This window comes from Bufo bufo, chromosome 5, assembly GCF_905171765.1.
Source record: "Bufo bufo chromosome 5, aBufBuf1.1, whole genome shotgun sequence".
NCBI lineage: Eukaryota > Metazoa > Chordata > Amphibia > Anura > Bufonidae > Bufo > Bufo bufo.
Genome location: NC_053393.1, coordinates 480,592,858 through 480,607,098, shown reverse-complemented (window position 1 = coordinate 480,607,098; position 14,241 = coordinate 480,592,858). Strand labels below are relative to the sequence as shown.

General features: G+C 40.2%; 1 protein-coding gene across 2 annotated transcripts in view; it reads left to right on the top strand.

Moving 5' to 3' along the window:
* The window catches only part of CNPY1 (canopy FGF signaling regulator 1), a 159,906-nt gene that overhangs the window by 122,061 nt on the left and 23,604 nt on the right, over positions 1 to 14,241 (top strand). For both annotated transcript variants that reach the window (XM_040434156.1, XM_040434157.1), the window contains exon 3: positions 1,576 to 1,691. In XM_040434156.1, coding sequence (XP_040290090.1) covers positions 1,576 to 1,691 — 116 coding nt within the window. The remainder of the gene's footprint in view (positions 1 to 1,575; positions 1,692 to 14,241) is intronic.

Genomic DNA, 14,241 nt, shown 5'->3' with positions numbered 1-14,241 from the left:
GGCACATAGAGATAACATACATTTTCAATCTACATGCTTAAAGGGTTTATCCAGGAATAGAAAATAATGACCTATCCTTAGGATAGGTCATCATTATCACATTGTCGGAGGTCTGAGTCCCGGCACCCCCGCCGATCAGCTGTTACAGTGAGCCGCCACGCTCACTGGAGCTCTGGTGAGCGCAGCAGCCTCCTGTTCCAAGGACAGCCGTGTACGTAGTACAGCAGCTCAGCCAGTTCACTTCAGTAGGGCTGAGCTGCAACTGGGCCATGTGACCGATGTATGGTGACGTCACATAGTCTGGGAAGAGGCCGCAGATGGGACGATTTTCCAGTCCCCAGCTTAGTAACATTTGGCTAGGATATGGATGGGGTTACGCGCGCAGCTGCAGCCAATGATTGGCCTCAGCGGTGATGTGGCACATGACCCAGCAGTGACGTGTTGCTTGGGGACATGTCAGCGCATAGGCCACTTATTGGCTACAGTGGCTCACATGACCCCGTCCAAAAGTAAACCAGCTGGGGATCGGAAGATCGCCGACCAGAGCCAGGGTGCTGGAACGGAGTGGCGGAAGCAGGTGATTAGGATTCTTTCAATAGGTAACTACACATTAGGAGGCATATTTTAAAAAGGGATGAAATCATAGAAAACTTTTTTTATATAGGACCTTTCACCACTCCTGATATGCCTGTTTTATGGCTCCATGTTGTGTCATTCCTTTATTTATTTCTACTAGAAGTTATGAATGAATTGCTAGCAGTCTGTAGTAAGGGTATAGAGGGGGGATAACCAGTTGGGGGGGGGGGGGTGTACCTGCACAGACTGACTCTATCTAATCAGTGCTGCCATTTTCACTGTGTGGGTACACCCCCCCAACTTGTTGCCACCCATCCCTCTGTACCCTTACTGCAGACTGCTAGCAATTCATTCACAACTGCTAGCAGAAATAATAAAGGAACGGCACAACATAGAGCCATAAGAATAGATGCTCCAGAATTGTTATTACACGGGGAATGCATGGAGCTATTAAAACAGGCAGGTCAGGAGTGGTGAAAGGTCTTCTTAAAATATTTTGACATTTTATTCTTCTGATTAAATGTGGCAAAATAAGAGTAAGAAGTAATGTAAATATTATTTTATTTATAATAAAATATCATCTTCCTTGGAGTTAGTGGTGCAGTATAAAGCTGCTGCATTCTGTTACTTGTTACTTCTGTATATCATAATGTTATTGCGCACAGCCAGACAGAAAATATCTTGTTCTTATTCCATGCCCCAGTGGAGCTTGTAGTCTGATTTTCCGTACCTGAGATATTGGGGTCAGTATAGTTAGAAGCCAATTAACCTATGTGCTATGCTTCCGGACTGTCAGAAGAAACGGGAGCACCTGGTCCAAATGTAAATGGAGGCTGGGGCATGGAATAGGCATCGCTGATGATGGCAAGTGCAGTTAAGAGAGACATCTCTGCCCGTCTCAGGATAGTTAGAGATAACATGTAGTCCAATAAATGTGATTCACTTTTATTTTAAACTAATTCTTTAAAAAAATATTTCTGATTTTCTCTTCCTCTGTAGCCTGCAGGGCAATGGTAGATGAGCTGCTCCATGAAATTAGGAAAGTGAGCCCGAGTAAAACAATTGACGTAGGGTCATTCAGGATAAATCCAGATGGGACTCAGGTACAGAATAAGGTAAGAGAAGAAAAAAGACTGAATTGGAGATGATGCTAATATTAACAAGCCGGGGGTTTTGGTGTAATCCTACAGCCTTCGTGATTGGATTTATTCCCTCTGAGAGCTGACATAACCTTAAACTTTCCTTTCTAATATCTTATGTAACTCTTCTGTTCCTGGTAACCATTTTGATCTGTCTTTTCTTTCGCACTCTGAAGCCTTCAGAGCTGTATTGAATGCTATTGTTTTTGGCATTGTTTGATTTTCCTGCATATTAAGGGATATCATGATAGCCAGCACAATACACGGGTTTAATGTATAATTGCATAGAAATAAAGGCTAATTGAAATCTGCAAATGAAGGCCCTTTAGGATTCCTTTAGGGAATCTTTCAAGGCCACTGAAGTCAAATTCTTTTTTTTTTTTTTTTACACGTTAATGTGATGCATATGATCTGGTATACCCTTATTCGCCTCGTCTTCTCTGCGCAATCCGCGGTGGTAGATCTGTGGTAGATCTGTGTCTGCTCTTTGGCTCTTATATTGCCATTTGGTTGGGTTTCACAGAGTACATAACAGGGGTCTGTATAAGTGGATCGCAGCTTTGTTATGTTTATTACGTGGTCCATTAATTAATATAACTGACTCTCATTATTCTGGTGAATTGGAATGATGCCATAGTATGAACAATGCTGTTTTTTAATTTCTGCAATTCATATCTTTCCCACCAGATTCCTGATCCTCCTAAATGTTCACAATAGTCATAGCTGCGGTATACGATGTGGGCTGCAGAAAAGGCTAAAAAGGAAATTTGTAGCCATTTTACAATATATTAGTGTGCACTAAAAGTAGGCTATAAGGTCTCCTGATCGAGGCAAGAAATCATACAGAATATTTTTTAGCTGAATAGAAGGGAGGTTTCACTGTCCTCTAAAATCTTGGCAAAAAGAGGGTTTTTGGAGGCGACCTTTATGTCCGAATGCTCCTATTTCCACTGTACTGTTTACAATCCACAGCAGATGTGAAGTATTGGTTCATATAAAATGTACCAAAGTTCTGATTGTGAACTGTAGTCACGTTTTCCATCTGGAGTCTTAGCAGTGATAATAATTTGGCCTTTGGTTCCTGCTGTAAATTATGGGAAGGTTTTTAGTCTCTGAATAGTCAGTTTGCCATATAAACAAGCCAGATGTATAGGTTATATTATTCATAAAATACACCATTTTCAAAGAAGGTGATATTTTCAGAAATATCTGCTTCACACTTGCATAACCAGCCTCAGTAGTGTACAGCAGGGTAAAACAAATACATAGCAATATCCTGTAATGTTGATATTTAGGAGGTGATTTTTAAAAGCCCCATATTGATGAAAAATGTCCTTCTTCACAATATGTATGTCTATACAAACAGCGGTGGTGTCATTGAACTAACTAATTTACTTTGCATTAAGTAATTGCTAATTATTAAGAGTTCAACCCAGCAGTATGTGTCCAGGCGTGTAGAAAGAGGGTCTGTGACCGATCTGCAGCTCCACTCGGTCTTTAACTTGTCAGACAGTTATAACAACCTCCTGTTAGTGAATCTCAAAGAGCAATGTAGCAAACATGGCTGAGGTTTAGGGAAGGGCTACACTGAGGTACTGTACATGATAATCAAAGAGCACTGTGAAGTTCACATTTGTCACTGGAGGCCAGGACGTAAGGAAGGTTGTCCAGTCCTAACAGGGTGCATCGGTTTCACCCATAGTGTTCCTTCAGCATTTTTTTCCATCTCCATTTTTTATGATTTTAAAGGGCAACTCCAGACCAGAAATTTAAGTTTTCCTTGATCTCCTATCTATCCTAGTTTTTGTCTTTGCAAATACCAAAGGTTTAGTGCTTCGGTATTACTATAGTGTCACAAAAGTGATCTCCAACTATAAGGAGCACCAGGATCCTATGTATTAGGGCTTGTTCACACGTATGGGTTCCGTTCCGTGCATTGGGGCCGCAGGTTGCGGTCCTCAATGCTCGGAGAACTTTCGTGAGGCCTCCGGGACGGATTCAACTTGAATGGGTCCGCATCACTCCGTTGTTCTATCTTTGTGCGGAACAAAAGTACGGAACGGAACCCCACAGAAGCACTCCGTAGCGCTTCTGCGGGTTTCCGTTCCGTGCTTCCGTTCCGCACCGCTCCAGATTTACGGATCCATTCAAGTGAATGTGTCCGCATCCGTGATGCGGAATGCACGCGGAACGGTGTCTGTTTATTGCGGATCCGCATATACGGCAGCGGAACCCATACGTTCGTGTGAACAAGCCCTTACACTGAACCTTTCCCATATAAAATAGCTCTCAGCATTTGTCATTACTATTTTATTTCACGGTATAAAGTGACCGCTGAGGCAATTTTGGGCTGTTATGGAGAAGAATTTCGTAATTCCACTTTTACAGATTGACTAGAGAGTACATATAGTATAGTGTCATATACAAATGGCAGTGTATCACCCCACCATCCTTGCAGTAATATCAATGATTTTAGTTTTATTTGGTGCTTGTAGTCTGAGGTTTCTTCTTTCATATAAACAGTCGATAATTGACTTCTATTGACCTAGATGAAGAGGACTGCGCCGCTGTACATGGGACATTGTCATGCCTGCCTCCAAATAAGACAGCACCTCACCCAGACCTCACCCTATAGGTATACTAGTCTTAATGTGGGCTAATTTACTCTCTTGTACCATATTTTGGTTAGTTACACACAAGTGAAACATAAAATTGCATAAACATCAAAATTATGGCATAAAATGAACATGCTGCTTTTAAAACGTGAGAATCTGGAAAAATATATTTTGTGAATTTGGTAATTTAATTTAATTTATAAATTAAAGTATAGCATCTCTTTTAAACATAAGTAGTAGACCGCTATAAGCTTGGAACAGGAGAGAGCAATAAATAGGTCTACAAAGTCTGGCCATTGAAAGAAAAGTTCCTCCACAATACAATAAATCGTATTCCGTCACCAAACCTCCCTCACCGATGTGACCACTGGTTAGAAAAATCATTTTTGGTAACAGTTGAACATAATATTTTTTTTTTGTACAGTCAATATTGGTAATGCTGCCATATTTTGTATGCAGCATTGATTAGGAGTTCATCATGGGGCTCGTACTTGTACCAGGTACCTTAGCGATCATTTTTAAATTTGCAAAATGAATTTTGATCAGCAATATATGATATTGCATTTAGACTTGGCAATAATCTTTATGATCTCTCCGAAATGTGTACATTGTAACGATTTTACATGCAAATCATACATGTGAAATATCAACGGCCGCCCTATATTAGTAGATACTGAGTTTATTATTATTTTACTTTACAAATGTACAATTTTATTTCACGTTAACAGATTTCATTTTAAACAATATGGACATTTTGGTCAAAACTTTTTTTCTTTTTATTACTTTTTTAAAAAATTTTTAAGGTGATGGTGTTAAAAACAAAAAACAAAGAAAGTCTTGTGATTGACCTAGATTGTCAAATTGGCTTCTGTAAAAGCTAGAGGGTTAAAAGTGAGTCTTCACTGTGGCACTAGAGGGCAATAACAACCACTCGGCTCCTTCTACCCGGACTGCTGAAATGAGTCCAATCTCCTTTTTTTTTTCTTTTTTTTTTTCACCCCTATGTTTTATTTACAACAAAATGGACTTCACACTGGTTTCATTTACAGACTCGTTTTCTAACAGGAGTGAGAAGTCTTGTTTTATAAAGCAGAGAAATTTATTTTGGTCTGAAATCTCCACATACTGGAATCCTGGACCAGGTGGCCTCTTGAGGTGGGACAAACCTTAACACTAAATGCAAGTTTCCCTAGCTAAGTCTGTTCAGCTTCATCAAGCTCTTGGGGGAAAAAAAGGCAGAGGCCACATACGAAGAAGAAAGAGAGGATTGTTGAAAAAACATGGAGCGAGAGAACAGTTAAACACAGCAGTGTTACCTAGTAAGCCGAGCTAAGGTCAACCCAACCTCGGCTAGTGTTAGCCAAGATTGCTACAAATGTGATTTACACCAGCTGGTTTTAGTGTGTAGCCCTTCACTGGTTCATGGCGAGCTCCATTAGTGAAGGGTTTCTTCATCATCCTGTAAGATTATGTCTACTGTTTAAGCCTTGTTTTCATTCTTTTTCAAGATCACTTGGGTTGCTCCTCGGCCAGTGCTGCACTAAGCTTCAGACCATAGTTGAGAGACGATCTCAAGATCCTGAATTTCCAGATGGCATGCTATGGAAACTTGTTGCAACATTTCACGTTTTCTTTTGAGCTTTCAGCATTTCCCTTAGATGATGTCGCTGGTTCTTCAGCCTGACAGCTGCCCACTAATCCATAGTTGGTGTACTGTCGATGAAATGGTATATGCCATGTATTTCTACTCTATATATGTGTGTATCATTGTCCCCCTGTAATTCAAAATTTAGAGTTATTTTAGATTATTATTTACACATTTTATTTGTTGGTAACAGTCTGGCCCCCTAAAATGTAAAATACTCTTTAACCCGATATTGTGAATTTAGTAGTATCTGTGTCATAGGCTTTGTGGTCTGTACATTTCTTTCCCTGACAAGAGAAGAAACAAAGGTCCCTTTTGCTTCCACTCTGACGTGAGGCATCTCCATTGATCCCATCTTAGGTCTGTTTGATAACATTGCATTATTTCATTGCAAGGGAATTCATTCTATAGATCGATGTGTGGGAAACATGGAAGGTTTTTTTGGGGGTTTTTTTCTCCTAATTTCCAGTACAGGGGTGAAGAGTAAGTAGCTATGGAGTGGACGCAGAGAGGCTGTGATAAACACTGATACGTAGTAATGCATTCAGTGGTGAGAAGTGAACATTCTTGATTAAAATGTAATTACTGCGCTTGCGTTTCTCTCTAGGGACATCCAATATCTATCAACTTTCCCCTGCCGCTATACCGAGGCAACATACACTGCATACAGTTCATCCAAGAAAAGAAATGCTATTGATCGAGCTCTCTGATTCTGCTATTTAGCACGTTTACAGGGTCCGCAAGAGGAGGATAGGAAATTGCAGCTCAGTTTGCAAGCCTTGAAGAAGACCCGTCACCCCTCCTGACATGTCTGTTTTAGTAACTGTCTGCAATATCAATTCAGGAGCATCTTTTCTTGTAACTCTATATTATGTTGGTCCTCTGTTATTCCTGTTAGAAGTTTAGGAATAAAGGTACAACAGGTTGTCACCAGTGGGGGCTGTCCCTGCACTGATTGGATAGGATCAGAATGTGCAGGGACACACCCAGTTGTATCATTCATCAATCTCTAGCAGGATTAGGTGTACGGCCACACAGTCAGGTTTCCTGTAATCAGGAGTGAATTCAAAAATATAGAAGTCAGATCTGTTTTTCATACTTTTCTCATCCACTCCTGATTTTGGAAGCCTGACCATGTAGCCATGCTCTAACAGAGGGGTGACACAACATAAGAGTAAATGCTCCAGAATTGTCAATTCATGGAGATTACAATTATTCATTAAAACAGGCGCATCAATAGAGGGGACAGGTCTTCTTAGGACTTGTGTCTTTGTAGGATATTGCGTTATATGCTGCTTTAAAGAGAAGTAGCAACTAAAAATGTATTAGTGGTGGCTGCTTGGTGTTGCTTTATGGTAACCCAGATCCTCCTCAATGTTGTGGTCAGTAGCTCTTGGTTACACTGTTCGGCCTGTTGTGTATCAGACCTTGCGTTAGAGATGCTCCATTTACAGAAATACAGCTTTAAAGGGACACTTCCATCATCCTTTTATTACGTATTAGCAGCCTGCTAGTGAATATTCTGTCAATTATTTATTAAAATAAAAATAGGTGAATGATTTTCTAGATATAACTTTTTGAAGTCACCTCTAGCTTTTTGTAATATTAGCACTGCAGACACGCTCAGTCAGACCCGTTACTGCAGCCAGGACGCATCCGCTATGCTATCCCAGTAGTGAGGCTGGTCATTACAATGCACTGCCACGCTGTCTACTAAGGGCAGCACAGAGCAAGAGTGTTCAAACCCTGAAGATAATGCGAAAAAAGCAGGGCATACTGACACACCAAACTGTGTGCTAGATGCCATAGATGTGGAAGAAACGCTCACTCCCAGAGGAAGCACATGGCAAACCGTTCATTGGAAGGAGAGGTGGAGGATGTTTCAGGTTGCCTACAGCCATGTCTCCCTCTGGTAAATATGTTTTTGTCGTGAATGCTGGTGCCGTTTGGCGGTGTAACCACAGCCTTACTTGTGTGGCTGATGGCCAGCTCCGATTAGTGTGTGCAGCCGCAATACTAGTGCAGCAGAGGGCGGCGCTGGAGAAAGGTGGTTTTTTGTTTGTTTGTTTGTTTATTGTTATTTTAACGTTTTGCGGGTTTGTATGGGATTTTTTTTTTTTCTTGGACAATACCTTTAATATTAATTTACATAAACCCAGAACACTTTTTTTTTTTAAGAGGAGCTTTTATGATTCTCCTGTATACCGAAGTATTAAAAATAAATACTAAATAGTATATAGGGGAATATGTATTATTGGTTGCTATGAGTAACCACTATCCCATAGTTACTACTACACTGTAGGCCAACTCATGCATACAAAATCCATTAAAGGGGTATTCCGGTTGGCACAAGTTATCCCCTATCCACAGCCCCTGCAGGCCCTTTGCAGCTCTCCTAAAATGACTGGAGCGGCCGGTCGCACATGTGCGCGGCTGCTCCATTAATTTCTATGGGAGTTCAGGTGATGATAGCCCGAGTACAACACTCCACTAAACACTCCTTTGGATCGGGGATAACTTGTACCAACCGGAATACCCCTTTAAGCTGTTGATGCGGCCCATATCAGGCGCCTAATTTTCCAGTTTGCAACAGAGGAAAGCACCTCATTGGATACGGCTCTTTTTAGAGGCTTTTTACTGTGAACAAGCATCAGTTGATGATCCAGCATGTCGAGCAGTGCTGGTTGATGGCTGCTCACATGTGCCAATCACCTTTAGTATGGGGACTAATGATTAATAGTATAATTTATCACTCCCATGCAGTTTATATTTGTCATCAGCAGATCCCCACAAGCTTTTTCTTATTTGTCAGGTGATCGTTAGCATGTGTACACAGGGCAACGATCTGGAGCAAGCGTTTTCCGTTTTCTGTTATCGAGCCCTTACACTTGTTATGCCTACCTTATCTCCTATCACTTGGGCATTTGCTATATCTACATTGGGCCTCTTGTTTGTAAAATAATAATGTTACTCATAGCTGAGCCCTGGTTGGGAAATAAAGCATCTTTTTTTTATAGGAAAGTTTTGATGTAATGCCCACAGATAAATTATTTCTGGGTGTACAAACTAAAGTATAGCTTCCTCGTATACATATGTGGCTTTTACACTGAACTGTATTTTCTGTGTTCCCTAATAACTAGTGAGACTATATAAGTGTTGGATGGGACTACTCTACTGCTTTCAAGGCAGCATATTGATTTATAATGGTTATACTTTGGCCAGCCACGTACATGGACTTGTATTTCAGCATAGTCGAATTTTTAAGCTCTTGCACAAGTTAATGAGTGCCTAATATCCCATGTTGTGTTTTTTTTTATCATATTCTATATATTTGGGTTTTCTAAAAGGGGTTCTCCAGGAAGTAAAAAAATGAAAATACTTAAACGGGTTGTCCGAGTTATGAAAAAAAATATATAGCACTGTAAATCTGATGGGCAGCAATATATAACTAAGCTAAGGACGTTTTAGGCAAAAAATATCTATTTTCTCATTTCCCTGGTTCTCTTCTGGCTCTTTGTTTACCTGCAATAACAATTATCTCTGCCCCCTTCCCCTGCTCTGCAAATGGAGTGAATACAAGTGCTGCCCTGAGTGACATGTCTGACTGCTGGGAGACTCGGCAGCATGTTGTATGTGTAGGACTACAAGTCCCAGCTGTACAATGACACTGCTGATGCACACAGGATCTTCCCCCTACCTGTTCTTGTGCAATGCTCTGTAGAACTCCTCTGTCAGCTCCTGTGCCCAGCATTTGTCTCCTCATTGCCTGCAGCTACTCAGTAAAGCCTTAAGCCCTGAGTCTGTGCAGCTGAAGGGGTTAATTTTTTCCCTCAAGAATCCAGGGGGAGAGCAATAAGCAGCTGGCAGTGCAGGGGGCGTGGCCAGCATTTTGACATCTTGTGTACAGACACACATCTGCTCTCTCAGGCTTGTGCACGAAAGTTCGAAACATCATCAGAGCAGGGAGAGAAGCTGACATCACAGATCATGTGACCCCCAGTGAAATCTGAGAAAGTAGCAACTGGAGATGCAGTAAGTACATGGTAAAGTCCTTACATTTGCCTAGTTAGAAACATACAAAGAGCAAAAAATAAATATTATTGTATAATAAATATATTCACAAATACCTTTCATTACTTAGAGTGGCTACTTTTGTCTAGAGAACTATCATTAGGAGAAATAAAATTGCCGCCGTCCTATCAGTACACACAAAAACTGTCCTAATCACACAGGAGGACAAGTTACTTCACCACAACAAGCCATAGTGCTGCCTCATCCTCTTCTCTGCTTGTAAGGAATCCTTATCCTGAATACAGGTGAATCTCTGTGGGAATGGAAATGATGAGGAGACATGAGAGGAGGGTGAGCTGTGGCTAATGAGCAGCAGCACTTGTTTACAGTCTCCATTACCACAGCAACACAGTACCACAGTCTGTCCTGTCCGTCCTCTCTGTACTTCATGTCTCCTCATGAACTAAATTCCCTAGAGATTCAGCTAAAGTTCTTATCATCTGTATTCAGGATCTTAATCCCTGACAAGTAGAGAGGAGGATGAGGCAGCTCTTTACCTCAGTGTTGTAAAGTAACTCGTCCTGCTGTGTGATCGGGACAGGTTTTGTGTGAACTAATGGGACAGCGGCCATTTTGTTTCCCCTGATGATTGCTCCCCAGACAAAACGAGCCATTATAAATAATGAAAGGTATTTAAGAATATATTTATAATAAAGTAATATTTAAGTATTTTTAATTTCTTAATTCCCGGAGAACCCCTTTAAATGGGTTGTCTCACTTCAGCAAATGGCATTTACCATGTAGAGAACGTTAATACAAGTCGCTTTGCCTCCTTTGCTAGCTAGACTCCTTTTTCCATCACATTATACACTGCTTGTTTCCATGGTTACGACCACCCTGTAATCCAGTAGCGGTGGCCGTGCTTGAACACTCTAGGTAAAAAGCGCCAGCCTATGTGCGCTCCTATGGTCCCAGCCACCAGACAGACTGTGTTTTTTCCTATAGTGTGCAAGCACAACCACCACTGATGGATTGCATGGTGGTTGTAACCATGGAAACGAGCCACGTACAACGTGATGGAAAAATGAGTCTAGCCAACGAAGGAAGTGATATGGACAATCACAATACATCAGTAAGTGTCTTGTATTAACTTTCTGTACATGGTGAATGCAATTTGCATAAGTGAAACAACCCCCTAATTTTTATCATTTATAGTCTAGATTTTTGAGAACCAGTGTTCTGTACCAATTAATTTCAAGGGTCATATTAACAGACCGTTTGTTTCTTCAAGAGAAGTTCTCAACTGAGGTTCTTCCAGGACGCATGGACAGTAAACTGCCTGCAAACTGTATAGAAGTTGACAGGATCCACTATGACCCCTTTCAAAATATTTGGGAAAGAATTTAAAATTTATAATCTATGGGAACATTACTACTTGTTTTCTGTACAGTCTGTCACATCCACTTTCAAGCATTAATAGATAAGTTGCACTTAAAAAAGGGTTGGCCACTTTCTGGTTATTGTTGACCAGTGTATATATGTAAGATCATTATATGGTACTTACTCATATAGCCTTTGTTGAAATTCTGCACCATTTTCTATATTTCATATGGTACAATATGTTCTCTTGTTTACAAAGCCTTATGTGTTGTCCATACAGAGGTCCTGTCCATAAAATGGCTGCTGACGGACAATAAGGTGACCAGCCAGATCACCTCCATGTCATGTCTCCTCCAAGTACAGATAGCAGGTGCAGTGTATTTTAATGGAGGTGATTTTGTCTGGTCACATGACCATCAGCAGCCATTTTATGGACAGATCCTCTGTGTGGACAGCACAAAAGGCTTTGTAAGCGAGAAAGCATACCTTATGAACTATAGAAAATGGTGCAGAATTTCAACAAAGACTATATTAGTAAGTACCATATAATTATCTTACATACACTTTGGTCAACGGTAACCAGAAAGTGGCCAACCCCTTTAAAGGGTAAGCCCACATTTGCAGCCATTTTTTCTTTTCCTGTGATATTTTTAAAATGCCAAACTACCTTTGTAGACCTATGTGACTCCCTGGTTACTGACTACAAACAAATCCTTTTGTAGTCTGATCCTGCGTTTCACTTGTTCATCGGGTAATTGGCAGTACATCTACACCGCCATATAATCTCTAACTCTGTAAAGGGCCCTTTAGACCCTGACAAAACGATAGGATATTTTAGACTATTTGTAAAGTTACATTTTTATTATAAATTATTATTGCTATATATTCTGGAGATATGTTATCCAATTCCATTGTACGTGGCTTGGATTGGTGTGAGTATATGTTTTTGATCTGTTTGCTATAGATACTTGTTTGCTTTCTGTATTATTATTTTTTTGTATGCTGGAAAGTGATGGGGAACCCTTGTTGAGCAGCTATATTTTTAAAGCCATACTTTTCCAGCATGTGCAGATCAGTGTTGTTAGCTTTTATTTATTGGATCAATATTCTATTCCGTTTTGTATGTATCCTCTGCATGTTTTTTAGGACCATCCTACATCAGTTTGCTCTTATTACCCTTTTTATTGTCATAAATTCATGACATTATCTATTTAATTATGAATCTAACACAAAGACATTCTTTGTTGAACCCAAATATATATTTTTGTTTTAGGTTGTTGGCACTGGCATTTCATTCTCTCATGCACACAATAGTTTGATCTCCATAATTACTATTACTGTATTACTCCGTTACAAAAAAAACAAGGCCTACAGCTTATCTGAAGGATTTGAATCCAAAATCAATGTTGTTTATAATGCAGATCAATTGTAGTTGAAGTAGAAGTAATTTTGTTTCTAACAGTACATTAAAAAGAGCAGTTGTATAAAATACTGTCATAGTTTATCACAAATTAACAATATTTAATAAATAAAAAAATTTAAGGTTATTTATTTCACTTTTTTTACTTTCTGCACACTTTATTCAAAAATATTCATCATTCTTTTTGATGTTAAGGAAAAAAGATTTAATTACTGGCTAAATTAAAAAAGTAATTAAACACAAAAATCACACTGTGATCATAGATTTTATTTCTATGGGTCCGATTTATCATTGACTTACACCAGAAAACTGGCTTCAAAAAGTCTCAAACTGCTTGTTTGTGTCTTTTTCAATGCTACTTGCGCAAAAATGTTTGTGGTGTTTCTCCGCTGGCCTCACCAGTTTCCTGACAAGGGGGTGTGGTGAGGATGAGGAGGAGGCCGGGCCATCAGTGTAGGCGCACAGACAACTGGATTAGGCGCAGTGTGCCTGGTTAGCATAAACCGGCATACATCTCTGGTCTATGATAAATCTGCGCCTATGTGTTTGTCATCCATTGAATTATTGCCAGATCATTTTGAAATGGTAGAATGTGATAAGTACTTTGATTAAGATATCAGTCTTTAATTATTTACATTTCGGAGAGGGTAGAGGGTTTTCAGAGAAGGTATTCTGTTTTCACTTTCTCATAGGGCATTGAGTGCAGAATGATCGGAGGGAAAATTAAATTTTTTTCTTTATTTTAGCACAAGGCATCAACATAACAAAATGTGAAAAAAGTCTGAAAACTTTCGGAATGCACAACATAAATATATATATAATTGGACTAGCCATTTCTACAGGTTGAATTCTGTCCATGTGCTTTTCCTTGTGAATTCAGCAAATGTAGGGCCCATTCGGACGACCATAGCTTTTTGCGTTCCACAAATTGCAGATCCACAAAACACGGATACTGGCCGTGTGCATTGCGCATTTTGCGGGACAGAACGGCCAGCTCTATGATAGATATGCCTATTCTTGTCAAGTAAAAACGGACAAGAATAGGACATGTTCTTCCTTTTTAACGGGGCCGTGGAACGAAAGTAAGGATGCGGACAGCACACTGTGTGCTGTCCGCATCTTTTGCGGCCCCATTGAAATAAATGCGGACACAAAAATACGGTCGTCTGAATGAGCCCTTAGAGGGAATCTCATCATAGGGGGTCCCTTTGAGTGCAGTTCTTGATCAGCTGATCGTTGGAGGGGCAATGTAATAGTAGCCATTCAGATGCATTACCATTCTGGCTCATAGAGAGGGATCCCGAGTGGAGAACACCTCCGCACCCCTTGACATCCACATGCCCAAATAGAGGGTATGGACAGGGTTTATCTTCATGAGACCATTCCCTTTTAGGAAAGTAATGCAAATTCTACAATGATGGCTTTCTCAGCAGGGAACAGAATTGATAGTCGGTG